We start from the raw sequence: 20,215 nt of genomic DNA on the forward strand, positions 1-20,215 counted from the left end.
ACCAAATCACAGAAATAAGGCTTTATTTATATCGGACAATATTTAAAGTTAACACCTACCTTTAACTGAGTGGCATAATTCCCTAATTTCAACTTTAGTACAAAAACATCTTCACCCATTAAATGATCAGCTTTCTTCTGCAATTCCTGTATTAATGTCTCAAGCAACCTCTGTGCTCGATATTCATCTTGCGGATTCTCCAAATCTATTGAGTCCCTGAAGAGAAGCAAGTCAACAAATAGTTTTTAACTGAAACTCTTAACCAATTAATAGCTTAAAAAAGTACAAGGGAATTGACCAAACATTGAACTGCATTTTTAACTTAAAAGATTAATGGGAAGGGATATTGAATTTGTTTGAACACCTATGGAAGCAAAGCACAAGGAAAAAAATCATAGAATCATCGACATTTATGGAATAAAAGATCATTCACTCCTCCCTGTCCACCACAGGCAAAATCTGGCTTAATTTTTCATTCAGAGCCTTGAAATTTAAAGCACTCAAATGTTCATCAAGTACTTCTTAAATGCAGTGAATGATTTTGTATTACTAACCTTCCAGGCAGTATTCCAGATTCCCATTATTTAAGAGTATTAACTCCCTAAAACCAATGCCTCCTCCCCCTCCCCCCACTCTTCTCTAATCCTTCTGATCATTTAACCACTCTATGCCTTCTGTCAAGATGAACAGATTCTTACTGTTTTTTTTCCTCTGTTTAGGTCTTACATGATTTTATATAGCTTAATTTAATCTCCTCCAAATAGCCTTTTGTCTAAAGAATACAATGCCAAACCGAGGAAACATAAAACACTATTCCAAGCTAAACAGTCCCTTCTCACACTGTAATTCACCACACTCTCATAAACACGAGAAAATCTGCAGATGCTGGAAACCCAAAGCAACACACAAAATACTGGAGGAACTCAGCAGCTCAGGCAGCATCCATGGAAATGAATAAACAGTCGACGTTTCAGGCCAAGATCCTTTTTCAGGACTGAAAAAGGGGGAAGAAGCCAGAGTAAAGAAAAAGTGGGGAGAGTGGAAAGAGGCTAGCTAGCAGGTGATGGGAAAGATGAAGGGCTGGAGAGGAAGGAGTCTGACAGGAGAGGAGAGTGGACCATTGGAGAAAGGGGAGGAGGAAGGGACCCAGGGGGAGGTGATAGGTAGGTGAGAAGAGGTAAGAGCCCACAATGGGGAATAGAAGAGGAGGGGGAGGGGAGGGAATTTTTTTTTACCAAAGAAATCAATATTCATGCCATCAGGTTGGAGGCTACCCACAGAGAGGGTGGCCTCACAAGTCTCTTCTGTATCCTCTCTAGTGCTATCTCATCCTTACTACAGTGTGAAAGGGAAAGTTCTCTAGTTGTGCCCTAACTGTTCTACTTTACTTTGGTCAATAAAAGTCACATTATATATGACCAATTAAAGTTACTCCAAGGCATTCTGAATGCTGGGTTTCTTGTGACATTAGCCACAGAAGCATTACACAAAGTGGCAATGAATGAACAAACACATCCATTAGCAAAACTTAAAGAATATTTTATTTTTGGCTCATATGGCTAACACTATGTAGAATTATTCTGAAATTTAGGAAACCTATAAAACCAATCTGAAATGCTGTTTTTACAAGTGCTGTAGTGAATTCTCAGCTGATTAAGTTTTTAGTGAAGCAAATTACATTTTGGCAGACAGGCACAGTATTAAAATCCAAAGGGTATACCAAGGTCATGATGCCAATAGAAGTATTAATGCACAAATTTATTTTTATTTTACCCCTACAATATATTCTGCAGCCTTCAAATATTTTACTGAAAAATAAAATTAGTGCTGCACTGCCATGCTGGCATTCAGAAGAATCAAACTAATAGATGTCTGGCCCCTCAGATATACTTCTGAATTCTATGGCATTTATCTTTTAAAACAATAGAAGTTCACTGCGGCATCTTCAAAATTAATCCTTTAAGCAACATCCAATCAAGTCAACTTTCTGGTCATTGTCTCAATGCCATTCATGAGAATCTGCTGTACTCAAATTAGTTGCCAAATTCCCAACACTAAAATTGTAGCTGCACTTCAAGGAATATCTTATGCACCAAACTTTCCAGCTCATGCAGCACAAGTTTGTTAGACTGTGTAAAAAATTATAATGATTAAAAACCATTTATAACCACACACCTTTCATGACTCCAAATCTTCTTGAAATACTTCACTGCCAATTAATTTTTTGAAATTGAGCCTCTTGTAATGTTGGAAATGCATCAGCCAACTTATGTGCAGCAAGGTAACAAACGGTTATGTGATGTGCAACAGATAATATCAAGAATTTGTTAAGGAATAATCATTGGGTAGAACAATAGCAGAACAGATATTCTTCAAACGGTAAACAGGTTAGTGTAATTAGGACAGTGAGGCCTCAGTTTGAAATCTTATGAGAAACTTACCTGTGATGGTAGTATTGCCTCAGTTATTACCAGATTACACTCAAAAGGATATTCATAATAAACCAACCTGTATCAGGGTAGTTAGTCATCAGTCAACTATAAATGCCATTGCCCATCCATCACACAACTGACTAGAGAAATATGATGTGTTGGAAACAGGCACTTACTACTAAAAATGCGGTACTGAATACTCCATATGGGGAGGTGATGAGGTACTCTTGGCGATAATTATTTATAACTGATTTTTCATAATATGAAGCCATAGCATCTGCTCATGTATCAATGCAAGTTGAAAAAAATGTAGTTTCAGAGTCAGGTTTAATATCACCGGCATATGTCGCGAAATCTGTTAATTTAGAAGCAGTGCAATGCAATATATGATAATATAGACCAAAATAAATAAGTAAATAAATTACAGTAATTATATCTGTATATTGAATAGTTAAATTAGTGCAAAAATAGAAATGATTTACTTTTTTTACAACCTAAATTTAGTACTAACAAATTTCATTCCACATCTCAAACTTTTAGGTAGTGATTTGTGAATTCAATAACGGTGAATTTCTGTTACCCAAATGACCATAATGTGGGAGTTACCTGTATCGAAAATCAAGTCAGAACCCAGAAAGTTTGTTCCAAGAAGTTAGCTCATTAGATCCATTTTTTTCATTAGTCAAAGCTGATCTCATTGGCAATTAAACCTTCTTTCCATATTTCTTAATGAATTAACATATTAATCTCAGCACTGAAGATTTATTGACTCAACATCCACAGCCATCTGGATAAGATGGGATTGCATTTCCTTCAAGAATTAACTTCAAAAACTGGCAGTGAACTACTTCATGTAGTATTGGAGTCATGAAATGTGGTATAACTGTTCTTAATCATTTACAATGTTTTTACACATTGACAAACTCACGCAACTGAAAATTACATAGGAGCAATTACATTTTTAAGTGGCTTGATTTTCAAGTGATTGGCAATATAGTCCCAACTTACTTTCTAGTGTAATTAATAAAGAATTGAAAGAAGATTGAACGAATTCCAAGTAACAGCAGAAATGTGTAGAGACTGATAACGTTAACATCCAAAATGAATGAGTTTAAGCATTGTCCAAGCTGACAAAATGTTGATAGAAGAAACTATTTCATGAAAAAAAAACACCATGTTTTTAAAAGTAGTTATCTTTGGACATGGAAAAGATGTAAAAGGACTGTAACTGATAAGTGTATCACAAGCTGTTTGAAACTTGAAATGATAAAGTATAACTGGAGACACATGGAGGGCTGCAGATGCTGTCAATCTGAAGCAACACCCAAATTGCTGAAGGATTTCAGCAGATCAGGCAACATCTATGGCGGGAAATAGAACAGCCGATGCTTCGGGACCACATTATAACTAACCTTTCCAATAGTAGCCAAATAGCACTAACTACTGAATAATTTGACTTAAGCATTTTCATCTGAATTGTACATACCATGCCTGGCTTTCAATCCACTGAGATAAATAATGCCGAACTTCAATTGGAAAATGCTGCCCATACAAGGACTGCATCTGACGCAGAGCTTCGCCCTGAAGCTGCTGGGCCTGAATCCATACTGACATGGTCTAAGATCTGAAAGGTAAATAAAAATCACTTACCCAAGCTACAAAATAAACAACCAATTCAAGTAAGTGAACATGGATTTACAAAAGACAGTTTTAATGAGAAAACAAAGTCTTGCATTCCATAAAGCAAAGGTGTCCTAAAAAAAATGTAATTTTTGAATTTGCCAATTTCTTTTTTGTTTTAAACTCTTATAGTGCTTACAGCTATTGAAATAAATGTGCACAGAATTTACTGAAATATTTTTTCCACTAGAAAGAAGCTTTTATTGTAACAGGGCCAAATCCTTTTTTAATTTTTTTTTATTAGATGACAATTGAAGAATAACCTTTATCACCCCCACTTAATTACTGGTATGTAGCCTCTCAGGAGCATTTAGTTGTAGTAAGTTACATGGTTAGTTAGCATGAGATTGGAAATTCAATTGTATGTATTTTTTAAATATCAGTTGTATAATTGAGAAGATTCATTAAAACTCTTGGCAAATCATTCAATAAAACCTACGAAGTGTTTTAATTATGAAGTGCGACTGAATAGGAAGGGTGCATTTTCATTGGAGGACCGGCTGATAGGAAACCTGATAACAGTGTAAAATATTATGAGGGACATACATAGAACACAGAACAGTACAGGCCTTTTGACCCGTGATGTTGTGTCAACCTATATAAACTTACTCCACAATCAGTCTAACACTTCCCTCCTACAAAGCCATTTTTCTTCCATCCATGTGCTTATCTAATAGCCTCTTAAATATGGCTATTATATCAGCCTCTACCACCACCCTAGCAGTGTGTTCCAGGCACCTGCTACTCTCTGTTAAATCACACAACAACCACTTCTGACATCTCCCTTAAACTTTACTCCACTCACCTTAAATGGATATCCTCTTGTATTGCCATTACTGTCCTGGGTAAAATGCACTTTATGACACCATCTACAAGTTGAACAAGTTGGGTCTTTATTCTTTGGAGCGTAGAAGGTCGAGGGGGAACTTGATAGAGGTATTTAAAATTATGAGGGGGATTGATAGAGTTGACGTGAATAGGCTTTTTCCATTGACAGTGGGGAAGATTCAAACAAGAGGACATGAGTTGAGAGTTAAAGGACAAAAGTTTAGGGGTAACATGAGGGGGAACTTCTTTACTCGGAGAGTGGTAGCTGTGTGGAATGAGCTTCCAGCAGAAGTGGTCGAGGCAGGTTTGATGTTGTCATTTAAAGTTAAGTTGGATAGATACATAGACACGAAAGGAATAGAGGGTTATGGGCTGAGTGCAGGTCGGTGGGACTAGGTGAGAGTAAGAGTTAGAAGGCAAGGATTAGAAGGGCCGAGAAGGCCTGTTTCCGTGCTGTAATTGTTATATGGTTATATCTATGCCTCACATTCTCTTATACACCTCTATCAAGTTGCTGCTCACCCTCCTTTGCTCCAAAGAGAAGAGCCTTAACTCGTTTAACTCTTCCTCAGAAGACGTGTTCTCTAATCCAAGCAACATCCTGGTAAACCTCTTCTGTACCCTCTCTAAAGCTTCCACATACTTACAAATGAACTCTCCTGTTCCAGTCACTTACACTCAAGGTCAAGATACCACCTCCATAAAGTTATGAGAGATGCCAAAACACAATACCAGTCCAAAACTGAGTCTCAGGCTCACTGTCAGTTGTGGTGGGGCTTACATGTTATAATGGACTACAAAACCAAGTCAGACAGCATTGCTAATATCATATCCCTTCCCAATGAGCTTAATACATTTTAAGCACGTTTTGAAAAGCAGCAGAGTGGTACATCACCGATCTCCCCAACAGTCTCCAATGTACTTGAACCGATAATAAACGTTATGGATATGAGATTGGTCTTTAAGGGAATCAAGCAATGGATTGAATGATGCGGCTTGGGACACCAAGTGGCCATGGAAGCCTCTGGTACCCCTGTCTGTGTCCTTAAATCCTGTACAAGTCAGCTGGCATGGGTATGTGCAGACATTTTTACCCGCTTCCGGCTTAAATTTAGGGTTCCCACCTGCTTTAAGACACCATCATTCCTGTATACAAGAAAAACAACGTAACAAACCTTAAGAACTACCACTCAGTGGCTCTGACATTCACCATCACGAGGTGCTTCAAGAAGCTGGTCACAGCATGCATTAAGTCCAGCCTCTCAGACAATCATGCCCCACTACAATTTACCTACCACTGAAACAGGTCTACAAGGAAATGCCCTTTCCCTGGCCCTGACTAGAAATGCCTGGTCATCTCTAAAACATCTAAACCAGGGATTCCCAATTTTATTTTGTGTCAATGGCCAATAACATGAAGCAAGGGGTTCTCCACCTTTCCAATGCTCAGGATACAAAAGCTTGTAATCACGCATCACCTTGCTTAAGTTCCTATCCTGCTGCTATGAGATTCTTGAATGGGCCACTTGTAGGATAAAAGACAAATTCTTGATCTATTAATCTAACTCATCCTGGCTCTTGCACGTTATTGTCTGCTACACTGCACATCTCAGTAACTGTAACACTATATTCCACATTCTGTATTGCTTTTCCCTTTGTACTTATGCTTTATGACTTGTCTGGATGGCATGCATTTTTTCCCATTCTATTTTGACACATGTGACAATAATAAACCAATGACTGATTACTTCTACTTCTACCTGATGCAAGGTGGTGCTGGTGATGTACAAAAACATTGTGCAGACAGCTAACAAAACTACTAACTATTCTACTAAATATACTTTTTCTGGACCACTATTACTGCAATCTGCAGCCTGTAATTCCCCTTTGGGAACCATCTTTTTGAATAATCTGAACGACCTAGTCATTTTTGCAGAATCCTGAAGGATTTGGCAAGACCCAGGTCAGAGAGCGATAAATGAACTGATGTTTAGCTGGCTTAAGCATGAGCCAGATTAAAAAGACTGAGGCGTCAAGGGCGAGGGCAAGGGACAAACTGGTGTTCAGCTTGGTGAGGCTTTACTCACTACCGCGCAGAACTGGTACTGCAGCCATCGGGCTCCTACATTGTCTCAATGCTAATTGGTTCTGCGGCTGTGGGCCCACTTTAGGGAACTCTGCGATTCATGTTCTGTATGTTATTTGTTTAGTTTTTTTTTGCACAATTATTTGTTTATTTGCATACTGGATGCTTGACAGTCTTTGTTGCATGGGTTTTTTAGTGGATTCTGTTGTGTTTCTTTGTTTCGTAGCTGCCTGCAAAAAGATGAATTTCAAGGTTGCATATGGTGTACATACTTTAGATAATAAATGTACTTTGAACATTTGTGACAATTGAAATTTCAGAAGTTAGGCCAAGTGTGCGTACATAGTCCTTTTTCTTACAATTTCCTCTTTCTTCTCCGAAGAGGTGGATGGGTGGGTTAGTTGGTTTGCCGATGACACAAAGATTGGTAGCAGTGTCAGGAAAGCAGGGCGTCTGCAGAAGCAGTCGGCTGAATGGCCTAACTCTGCTATGTTTTACAGTTTAAGGTCGCTGATGGATACAGCAGGATATAGATTAGTTACAAATATGGGTGGAGAAATAGCAGATAGAGTTAAATTGAGGCAAGTTAGAGGGGTTGCACTTTGGAAGATCAAATCTAACATGTGCACAGTTAATGGCAGGACCCTTAGCAGCACTGATCCTCAGAGGGATCTTGGGGTCTAATTCCATAACACCCTGAAAGTGGCTGCACAAGTTGACAGGGTAGTAAAGGCGGCATATGGCATGCTTGACTTTATTAGTCACTGAGTTCAAGTCAGGAAGTTAATGATGCAGCTTTATAAAATTCTGTTTAAGCCACATCTGGAGTATTGCATTCAAGTTCTGGTCTCATTACAGGGCGGATGTGGAAGCTTTGGAAATGGCACAAAACAGTTTCTTCTCTCCCTCTCCATCATTCCCCCACAAGGATGCTGCTTGAATAGAGGGAACATGCTATAAGGAGACACTGAACAAACCAGGGTTGTTTTCTCCGGAGCAGTGGAGACTGAGGGGAGACCTGATAGAAATTTATAATATCATAAGAGACACAGGTAGAGCAGATTGCTGGTGTAGTGTTTTTTAGAAAACAGTGCTGGGTGTCTGAAATGCACTGCCAAGGTGGTAATGGAGGCAGATATGATAGAGGCATTTAAGAGTCTCTTAGAAAGGCACATGAATATGCAGAGAATGGAGGGATATGGACTATCTGTAGACAGAAGAGATTCAGTGTCATGAGGATAATTAGTTTGACACAACATCATGAGCCAAAAGGCCTGTTCATATCCGTATTGTTCTATCATCATTTGCCATATTCATGACCATCCTCAGAGCTGCCTCTGTTGCTTCCCTCCTGTCTGAACAAGCTAAAGTTGCTTCCTAGTCAGCTCCCAATTCTGAACTTGCATCTCTCCTTGAATCGTGCTTTATAAATAAGCAAGAACAATTCCTTCGCTCTAAAATGCAAAGGAAATCACTAATGTTCTTTCAGAATTCGTACAAATCAGACTTTAGTCTTGCACGTTCACTAAAATAGAAACCTAAACATTCAAACTTTGACAGGTTCATTAAAAGTAAACAGCAAAATATTAAAAATTAACACAACCCTACAATGTACACTTCCTTGAGTAGATAAGTAAAAACAGATTCAAATAGAATTATTACAGAACAGAAGTCAGCCCATCAGGTTGGCCCCTTCGCACCCCACTTCTGCCCCCTGCGCTGTCCTGCAAATGCTTTTACCTTCAAATATTAAATTAATGGAACTAGATGGGCATCTTGGGCAGCATGGATGAGTTAGACTGAAGGGCCTGCTTCCATGCTGCATTATTCTAGAATAAACTTTTCATAATCAGTCTATTTGCAAATACTCTAAAATTAGGACAAAGATTTGATAATTGTGTAAATAGTGGAATTTTACATTAGAGTATGGGAAATAGTATGTCCCAAAAATTGAAACCTCAAGATCTTAAAACAGGCTTCACATAAAATGCAGTAGCCTGAATCTTTCTAGTAGGCTAAAAGTGGGCTCATATCTCACTTGTTATTGCAAAGGAAATCCTGAAGCAACTTTCAACCTTCTCATATACAAGGTTGAATGCAAAAATCAATAAGCTACTATCAAACCTAAGCTGCTCCTTCACAAGATTTGCAACAGTACACCAGCCGGAGGTTAGGGTAACAAAGGGTGTAAAGTGATAATACTAGCTTTCTAGACACCTATTGAGCACCACACAAAAACAGAGCTTGCCCATTCAAGTACAAGTCAATTTTATACTGTCTGACGACCTTCCTGATTCTAAAAATTTACTTTTGAGTTACGATATTGCATTCCTTCAGAGATAAATCTCTGTGGGAAATTTAAAAAGGAGACCTTAATTTTACTTGTTCTCTAATTATCTTGTTATTTCTCATTTGGCTTTCTATACTTTGCACTAAATTGAAACATCTTATATTTGCATTTCTAATATAAACTTTACATATTTCAGTAAGGATTCTTCAGTCTGAATAATTGGAGAAGTATGCTGTTACCTGCCCAAATAACAGGTCCCAGACTCTCTATAGTGGACTCCAAGCTATATTGTTCAATGACTACTTGCTGCAGTGCAAAAGGCCACCATAATACTGTAATCACACATATATAATGAATAGTGCACACCATCTTTTTCCAACTATGAAAAATCATTAAATCAGACAAAAAACCAATTCAACATCACTCAGTCTGAACACATCTCCTTCGAGGAGAGAAGCAGGGGATATTCAAAACTTAAACCATTTCTGATACATTAAATTAAATGTAATATCCTCTATTAAAATTAAGGACTATGCTTGCTTATAAAGTTTATAACTAATAAAACCTTTGACAATTTTTAATAAGTTCGGCAACAAAATGGTTGAGTTGAATAGTATAGCTCCAGCAAACTAGGATTCAAGCACCTACAAATTTCCTCGTGTTTGCGCTTTTAAACTAGGGTTCAATCCTGATTTCCAATGTTGTCTGTGTTGAGGTTGCATGCATCTACATTGGTTTCCTCTGGCTACTGCCTATAAAAGATATGCATTCTAAATAGCCACTAAATTACCCTGGAATGCCAGTGATCAGTAGATCAGAGAACAGCTCATGGAAATATAAGACAGAAGAACAAAAATGTAAATGGGTGATTGAAAATCAGTATAGATTAGGTGGGCCAAAATGCCTGCACCTGGGCAGCATGACTATGAATGGCCTGTGCTTTATATGTTAAGACAATGCTGAGTACTTCCACTTCAATGAGATTACAACCTAGGACAACAAATGTGTTCTTTACTAGCCATTACTTAAAACTAGAATATAAATTGTTGCTTGATATTTGGTAATTTATGATTTTAAAGCAAAAGTAATCCATAAAGGATTGAGAAGAAGGTTAGGATAGAAAGGCACGGGATTGGGATTGCAGATTCTCATGAGCAGCACTGTGTTACAGCTAGTGGAGAGGCTGTCTCAGCTCTAGCAATCTGGGTTCAATTCTAATCTTGGGAGTTTGTAGATGAAACAGTTACCTAGCAGTCCACAAGTAAGTGGCCCCAAAGGTAATAAAGGTAGTAAAAATAGGTCTTAAAATTTTGGAAAATTAGAAATTCAGATACAATGGTCTAGTTATGAACAAGTTCAAAGTAAATTTATCAGAAGTACATTTATGTCACCATATACAACCCTGAGATTAATTTTCTTGTGGGGCATACTCAATAAATCCATAATAGAATAACCATAACAGAATCAATGAAAGACTGCACAAGTTTGAGCAGTCAACTACTGTACAAAAGACAACAAACTGCACAAATACAAAGATAAAGAAATAATAATAAATAAATAGGCAATAAATATTGAGAACATGAGATGGAGTCCTTGAAAGTGAGCCCATAGGTTGTGGGAACATTTCAGTGATGGGGCAAGTGAGGTTATCCCCTTTGGTTCAAGAGCCTGATGGTTGAGGGGTAATAACTGTTACTGAAACCTGGTGGTCCAAGTCAGCTAATCAAATCATGTTTTGTGGTGGGATTTTAGCACTGGGCAATGATAACGAATCAAGAGATTTGACTACTGGGAAAGACCACCGACATTCACAGGAAATTATATAGTAGTGGAACTACTTATTATTCAAGCTGAATTGACCAGCCAATTACTAAGCAGAAAACTTATTAACTCAAAACATGTTCATCTATTGAATACAGACCAAGACAAAAAGTTTATAACAGCAGCATAAATAAAAAAAACACATTTGAGATGCCTGAATAACTAATTTACATTTGAGGCGGGGGGGGAGGAGAAGGTCATCGATACCAAATTAATGCTAAGCTGGGTGTACTTTCACCCAGCTCTCCAAAATGATAAGCAAAAATTTTTTTCCGGCAGTGCAGTTTACACAATTTAAGGAATTGCTATGATATCAATTCCCAAAAGTTCCACAGAAAAACTAAAGATAGCGACATATTGTATGCCCCTGAAAATTGCTGCTGCGACTACACTAACCAAATGAAATAAATTATATATCTTGTCCTCCATATTGCAATTTTGACTCAATGTGACGCACAGAAACTAATTCTTAGCACTTGCGTAGCATTCACACATTCAACAATGCTAGTAGAAGCTTCATCAAGATGGTATCTCCATTAACCCACAAAACTATCTGATTATGCTAAATGCTCCACTTTAATATATTCCTACTTAAGGTTAACTCATAACCACAAACACAGCCTTTTACAGAATTTGAGCAAGGAAAGTGACACCATACAAGTCATATTAAATTCGGGAGTAACTCAGCAAGTCAGGCTGCATCAATGGAGGATTTCAGGGCAACATCCTTCATCAGGTCCTTTCCTGTGCACCCTCTCACAACAAAAATAATGCTGGGATAATGAAACATTGCCCCAGCCCAAATTCACCTTAACATACACTAATGATTGATCAATGTCAAAAGACTTCTTCACTCTTCACCTAGGCTCTGTAAACCATCATAGACTTCACCTCCACACTGCCATCATCCTAATTAAATACATATTTAAAAAAGATGATGTGTAATGTGCATTTCTTGAAACATATTTAACATTTACACAGTACTGTAAGAATAATGTCAGAGAGGCATTAAGTCAGGGGTCCACAGGCCCCTTGTTAATTGGCATTAAGGCTGGGAACCCACGCATTAAATTACACAGCACAGGAAAAAGTCCCTTTGGCCCAACTTGTCTACCGAGCTAGTACTGTTTGTCCATGTTTGATTTCTATCCCTCTAAACTTTTCCTATCCATGTACCTATCAAATGTCTTTTAAACATTGTAGTTGTACCAGCTGCTTCTATCTTCTCTGGCAGCTTGTTCCACATACAAACTACCCTGTGTGATAAAGGTGCCCCTCTGATCCCTTTTAAATCTTTCCACTCTATGCCATCTAGTTTCAGACTTCCCTTCCCCAGGGAGAAGTCTGACCATTTGCCTTATCTATGAAACTCATCATTTTATAAAACTCCATCAAGATAGCTCTCAGGCTCAATTACAGGATAAAGCCCCAGTCTATCCAGCCTCTCTTTATAATTCGAGCCCTTCATTTTCAGCAACATTCAGGTGAATCTTTTTGGTACAATTTCCAGCTTAATGACGTCTTTCTTATAGTTAGGCAACTAAAACCGCACATAATACTCCAAGTATGTGTCAATGTCTTGTATAGTTGTACCATGGATGTCTGAACTCTTGGGCTCAGTGGGTTGACCAATGCCAAGTGTCTTTTTTACCACTCTATCTGTACCACGACTTTCAAGGAACAATATACTTATAAGTTTTTCTGTTCTGCAAGATACTCCAAGGCCCTACCATTTACTGTAAGAGTCATACCTTGGTTTAAGTTACAAAATGCAATACTGTGCAGATATCTGAGTTAAATTCCATCTGCCATTCCTTGGCCCACTTTTCCGGTTGATCTAGATGTTGTTGTAAGTATTAAATGACCTTCATTATCCACTATACCATCAATTTGATGTCATCCACACACTTCCCATGCTAACTACATTCTCAAACTGTTAATATAGATAATGAACAATACATGACCCAGCACCGATCCCTACAGTATACCACTGGTCAGCGGACAGTGATCTAGAGAGAAAAAAAAACCTCCAGTAACATTCTTCGACTTTTTCAAGCTAATTTTGCATCATATGTGATCATCTTTTGGATCCCATGTTATCTTATTTTACAGACCAACCTACCACGTGAAAGGCCTTGCTAAAAGTACCTTGTAAAAGTGAATGCAGACATTGTCTACTGCCTTACTATTGTCAATCCTCTCCGTCATATTTTGAAAAAAGGATTAAATTTGAAACATGATTTTTCACGCACAAAGTTATGGTGACTATTGATAATCCTGCTCAGTAACCTTCCTGCCACTGATGTTAAGATCACTACCCTGCCCATGCAGCCCTCCTTAAATAAGGCACATTAATCAATGCTACTATTTCCTTTTTATTTGAGTTCCTCCCATATAGCCTCACTGGTCTATTCCCTAGGAATAGACTCTATAAGTATTGTCACATTCCGTTGTTCATCAAAAAGGCAACTCCCTCTCTTCTCTTAACCCCACCTCCATCATTCATGTATCACCTGTACCCCAGCTGCAGTCTTGCCCATTCCCCAACCATACTTCTCTAACAGTTACAATATCTCAGTCCAATGTGCCTATTCATGTCCTAAGTTCACCTAACAAATCTTCCTGCTAGCATATTGGCTCTCCTTTAGTTCAGGTGAAATGCAAGCCTCTTGTATTATCTACTCTGGAAGAAATCCCGATGGCCATTTTGATTTTTGGTGAAACTATCTCTCAGAGACTCCTGTTTATGTTTACTATCTCCTGCATGATGCTCTATGAGTCCACCTGCTGCTCCAACTGATCCATATGGTCTGAGAGGAGATGCAGGAGATCGCATGTCTTGAAGACATAGTTGTGCCACTTTTAAAAACGTTGTTGCTTGTCCTCCTCACCAAAGCTTGGACTTTGCCCTCAACAATAACACCTCATATCAGCCCTTTTCAAAATGGCTATTGCTAGATTTTTCAAAGTAAATTATATTAAAGTACATATATGTCACCATTACTACCCAGAAATTCTTTTTCTTGTGGGAATACTCAATAAATCCAAGATACATAATAGAATCAATATAAGATTGCACCCAACAGGACAAACAACCGATGTGCAAAAAAAAAACACTAAACTGTGCAAATACAAAAGAAAAAATAAGAGGAAATAATCATAATAAATATCGAGAACATGAGATGAAGAGTGCTTGAAAGTGAGTCCATAGGTTGTGGGAACAGTTCAGTAATTGGGCAAGTGAAGTTATGTCCACTCATCTTCACTCACCTTTTCTTTTTTACTTTAACAAGACAAGCAACTCCATACCTGAGACACACTTTTTAAACAATTTATTTTGCTGCTACTCCTCTCTGGTCCTCACAGTTACAAGACATTATCAGTTACATGTTACAGGCCTCCAGCCACAAATAGCTCTCTCCTATAGCATACATGTCTGTTATATATTCAGTTTCTCAAAAAATCTATTTCAGGATTTTTAATTTATTCATCTCCCCCTCCCCCCCCAAAAGATTGTGAGACACTTTATCAACCTGGCTCTGGGCAACAATTTCCAGACCTTGGGTGATAGAGTTGAGTATTTGGATCACTTCCAACCCATTTGAGGATTTCACATTGACAGTTAGATTTCCTTCCTTACTCCTCTCCATGAAAACACTGTATTCTGTCTCAACTCTCCATCACCACTTTACAAGCTGGTCCTATTCCAGAGGTACACAGGATGAATTCAGGGGAAATTAACCAACTTCAAAACAACTAACTTCTTTGGTTTCATTTTTAAAAATTTAGAATCATGTGGTAGATTCTACAATGTAATTATCAACATTTGAAATTAATGTGTTGTATAAATAAATGTCTCCCAGTTAATTAGATCACGTCAGGACCAGTACCTTTTGGCCCAATTAAGCAGCTGCCCCAATTAGCCGAAGTTTCATGAAAACAGTCAAAAAGGTATTAAAATAAGGACAAACTACCATTTAACTGAGTAAAAAATTATGCATTTAAATGAAATGCACAACAAATTAGAACACTACCAATACTACAATACAATAAAACTGTATTAGTTCCTAGTTATTGACGGATTAATTCATCTAGCTTACACTGTTTTCTTCTTCTGATTGACCATAAATGAACAAAATCTGTGCAGATACCTAGCATAGATAATGGATTATCTTCATACAATGTTGATCATTGCATCCTCCAAATCTTCGTTTGCATGGTAACATTCAAAATATTCGTAATTACCTTCAAATTCTTCATAGTTCCTAACTTGAAGTAGTGAAATAGTTTCATTTTTACCTACAGCCATTTCTGGCAATTTGAAGCCTGAATGCTTGAAACCACAGTGAGCAAAACAGTTCTGAATTGTCTTACTGCTCATTTCTCACCAATTATCGGTGAAAAAAATCACTGCTTTTTGAACAGAAACACATACAACTGACGCTACTTAAAAACTATTCACTCTAAACATGGTTTAGTGTTTAACGGCCTCACAAGTGCCCACGACTGATGCTAGTTAGAAACTGTTCGGAAACAGCCCCCCATTTCAATCAAGCAGCAGTATCCCAAATAAACAAAGGGAATCCTGGCTATTTTCTCAATTAAAATTTGTTCTTTAAGGGTTGTCCCAAAAAGCTGCCACCCCAAATAACTGATGACCCAATTAACCAAAATCCACTGTGCTTATTATAAATACTAAGCATATTACAAATAACTTCTTCAAATTTTTGAAATTTGAGGATCTTCCACAAAACCTTACAATGCCAACGATAAAATCTGCAGTGGAGCATACAACCAAGGTGACATTTCTGAAAAATAGCTGGAATCAAATGGAATGTGTAAATCATGCTTCAGGTTTTGCTATATATTACACACACACACACACTTACTTGCAAATACTGGAATTTTATTTGTTCCCGAAGAATATATCTGATACAGATGACTGAGTAAATACACAAGTGAAGTGGTCTAAATTATACAGATAAAAATGCCACCTTAATGCTCCATCCCACTTCCACACTGACCTCTTGCACTGTTATTACAAAACCAGATTTTATAAGGGTACGTCCACAATACGCCAGATAATTTTGAAAACGAAGCTTTTTCTCTTCGTTTTGCCCTCCCATCCACACTGACCCGGCGTTTTCAGCCCCCAAAAACGGAGATTTTCGAAAACACTCTCCAGAGTGAATAAATCTGAAAACGCTTAATATCCGGCGTAGTGTGTATGGGATAACCGGAGAGATTTTAAAACGTTGTCATGACAACACACAACAATGCTTTTTTCTGCTTCTGCTTGGTACTGCGCAAGCACTGCCGTACGGCTGTTATAACGCGCAGTCGGTGTGAATGGCGTGAGAGTTAAATTGTAAAGTGAGTTTTTTTGACTATTTAAAAACGCTGTCATGACGTGCCGGAACAGATGTTCGTTGTTTTAACAACGAAGTGAAGAAGTGAATAAGTATACTCACTTCGCTCTGTTTTCTGTCCTTGCTTGTATGAAGGTGGTTTACCTATTTATGCAAGTACTTCTCTGACAATAGATGTGTAACAGCCTAATGTAACATTGTATGGAAATACAAGATAACACTGATATGAAACGCTGATAACGTTTTATACATTTAACAAGGTGCTTTATTAATGCAACAGAGTTAGTTTTACAATGTTCGTCGTCAGCCGGGTCATACTTTCCATGAATTCCCTGTTGGTTGCCTCCATACACTCCAGTATTTGTTTTTTTTAAAGTTTTAAGTCCTCCTGCACGACAGCCAAGAGCAATTCCTTTAAACTTTTTCTACTCTGCAACTGGGCAAACGCGCACTAACTATATCATTTCCTCTTCGATTGTTTTCTGTGTGTCCTGCGCATGCCCAGTAGGAGGAGATTCACCCAAATATCCGCCTAATGTGGACGGAGATATTTTGAAAAACGCTTAGTGTGGACGACTGTCGTTTTTACTCAAAACCGGCATTTTCAAAATTATCCGGCGTAGTGTGGACGTAGCCTTAGTTTATTTCAGTACAAGGTGTGTAAATTTAGCACTATGTGGGTGGTGATACAAAATGTGCATTATTCATGGTGGTCAAAAGGCATTAAGACATGGAAGCAAAGGCAGCTTGGCGAATAGTATGCCAGAAGACTGTGTGGAAGAGCACAGTCTAGAGGACTGAGGGCTAAAACTGAAAGAGCTGGGTGAAAGCAAACTGCAAAGCTTAGTTGGGGGGGGGTGGGAGAAGAGATTATTATAAATTGCTTAGCAGAACAGTATTCAGCATCCTGGGAAAACTTTCAAAATGGCCTAATTTTTGGATATATTAATGGAAGAAGGAGAGCACACCAATTCAAGGGGTAGAAGCTCTCAAAGGGAATCTGAATACCCATAAAATTCAGGACGTTGAGAAAATGAGAGTGGCAAATCCCACAGCATTCATGGAACTGTTTAGATTACATGGTGGTGGCAACAGAGCAGCAGTGCAAGGAATTGCAAGTAAGTATCGGGGCCTATTGAAAATCAAGGTTTGGAATATGTTAACATAAATGGAGACAAACTTCAGTTACGGAATACACATTACTCTTTAACTTGGAATGCTCCCAGTCTGACGCATTAGGTAACACACTAGAGAAACTAAGTGACTCTAATACAATTACGAGGCCAAGTATCGCTCACTTTTTGTGAAATGTCTGTTAGATGAGCTGAATGCTGGCAACTCTGTACAGACATTTATTACAGAATTTAACATGAAGGATGTTCTTTGGTTCATTGCTCAAGGGTGGGAGAAGGTAGAACCTTCAACACTAAAGAATGGCTGGCATAAGTTGTGGCCTGCCTTGACGTTTGATAATGTGCCAGAAAAGCTTGATGATGATTTCACAGGATTTCATGTACCAAAGGAGAAAGTAGTTGTTCATGATTTGCTTGTGTATGCAAAAAGTGTTACTGGACCTGCTTTCAAACATACAGTAAGTAATCTTAATGAAGAAAATCTACGTGAGTGGATGATTGTCAATGACAAAACACCTGTTGTGCATCACCTTATGGACTCGGAAATTATAGACAGTGTTCTGAATGCTAATAAAAACATTGCAAGTGATGAAGATGATAGCAATGATGATGAAATAGATGAAACTGAAAGATTTACTATTGACAAGTTAATTGAGTTGTTGGGTGATTTAATCAAAGGGCTAGAGAAACGCACCTTCGTGACAGAACAAAAGCTAATGAATTTTTATTTGATGTAAGAAAAATTACACAGGGAGGGATCAAAGCACAATGAAACAACTTCGACTGGATAAAAAGTTTAAAAAGATAACAGAGAAGCAACAGTCTTTGTAAGCACGGTAATGAATAAATTTAAATTCATTTTTTGCTTTAATTAATAACCCCTTTTAAGCTTGTACAGTCCATTTTTACCATTATTATTATTATGTGACCACTTTTAGTCCAGTAAAAACGTTAATCCGGCAATGCTCAGGAACCGAGGGTGCAAGAAAAATCGGTAGTCAACTTGTGTACCATGAAGAAATAATCCTCTTACCTTTGAGTTGCAGCCAGTGTTAACATGTAAAGACAATGTCAGGAACCTGTATGAAAACAATGATGAAAATGTTTCTGAATAAAAGTTCACAAGTACAAAACAGTACAAAGATAATCAAGTTTTAAATCAAGATAATCGACATTCCTTTCTAACAATGAAAGATGGATAACTTGAATGTAACTGAAATCATACTGCCCAACTATCTTTAAACAAATATTTAGGGGGATAGCATCATTACAAATAATAATTTATGATAATATGCAGATTTTAAATAAATAGTAATAACCATCAACCTACAGGTACATTTCATGTTACTGTACTAAACCAGTAGGGGGCTGAGGAAAACAAACACAGACCAATAAAAACTTAAAAAAATCTCTAAGTGTTACATTAGTAAGGAATTAAATTCAGTACAAACTAGAACCCAAAATGAATGTCACACATACTTTATATGGCATAAAAATGTTTGGAAAGTGGAAAGGATACAGACATTGCATGAGGTAAATTAGTAAAAATGGAGTAGTACTAAATCAATAATATCTTCAGTAATAAATTAAATAGAGTTTTCAGTTGTGTTGCTGAATAGCAGAAAAGCAGAGCATTCTCAAGTTTGGTCTCCTTGTTTGAACCTTTAGAATCTATGTCTTATAGTCTTTGAGCCCTCTGATCATGGAAATATTTCTATTTACCCCAAACACGTCTTGATTTTTTTTTACACACCTCTATCAAATCTCCCCATAACTTACTTTTTTTCAAAGATAATAATTTCAGTCTCTCCAATTCACTTTTGCAGTTGTCTTTGTGAAACTGTTTTAATACTAGGGACTGTCTCTGGGACCTTCACATCTCTCCTAAAAGTCAGTGACCAGATTGCTTAATTAGTGTTTTATAAAGGTTAATCATACTTTTTTTTTGATGAAGTCATTAACTTAAGTGCTAATATTGTTTCTCTCTCTACAGATGATACCCCGCTTAGTAATTCAACATAACCTCCGTTTTTGAAAATGGAGGCAGAGATTACAATGTCAGAGTCTCAAATGTTTTGTAAGCTGATCTCTCAGAAAGCTCTGCCATTTCAAACAAGTGTGCACACGTCTCATTATCCCAGGATATCAAGAACTGTGCCATTTGGTCTCAGTTATCCCCCTTTGCTCTTTCCAAAAATGCAGTTATTGAGTGCACATAAAATACAGTACAGTAACAAAATACTTTCTCAGGAAAAAAACTGCAATCAAAAAGCAAAACAACTGAATATTTCTGTGACTCAGTCAAAACCATGCCTCAAAATAATCAAATCATCATTAACAGTTTAGCAATTTGATAGCATGTTATTCTTACATTCCAAGAAACAATATATGAAATTTAGAGAGAGACTGCCTTCTGTGGTTAATAGAAAAACAATCGCAGGCATTGGAAATTTATAACAAAAAAGGTGCAAATATTCATCAACGATGAAAGGACAATGACTTAAAATATTAGTTCTATTTTCCTGAGGAAATTACTATCTATTAATACATACAGTTTTTGATTACTTATATGAATG

General features: G+C 37.5%; 1 protein-coding gene across 5 annotated transcripts in view; it reads right to left on the bottom strand.

Moving 5' to 3' along the window:
- LOC134340471 (signal transducer and activator of transcription 5B-like) overlaps window positions 1-20,215 on the bottom strand; it is a 168,212-nt gene that overhangs the window by 39,269 nt on the left and 108,728 nt on the right. For all 5 annotated transcript variants that reach the window (XM_063037774.1, XM_063037772.1, XM_063037773.1 and 2 more), the window contains 3 exons: window positions 18,673-18,718; window positions 3,919-4,056; window positions 60-216 (listed from right to left, as the gene is read on the bottom strand). In XM_063037774.1, coding sequence (XP_062893844.1) covers window positions 60-216; window positions 3,919-4,046 — 285 coding nt within the window. In that variant the 5' untranslated portion in view covers window positions 4,047-4,056; window positions 18,673-18,718. The remainder of the gene's footprint in view (window positions 1-59; window positions 217-3,918; window positions 4,057-18,672; window positions 18,719-20,215) is intronic.

Source organism: Mobula hypostoma, chromosome X1 (assembly GCF_963921235.1).
Source record: "Mobula hypostoma chromosome X1, sMobHyp1.1, whole genome shotgun sequence".
In the NCBI taxonomy this organism is placed as follows: domain Eukaryota; kingdom Metazoa; phylum Chordata; class Chondrichthyes; order Myliobatiformes; family Myliobatidae; genus Mobula; species Mobula hypostoma.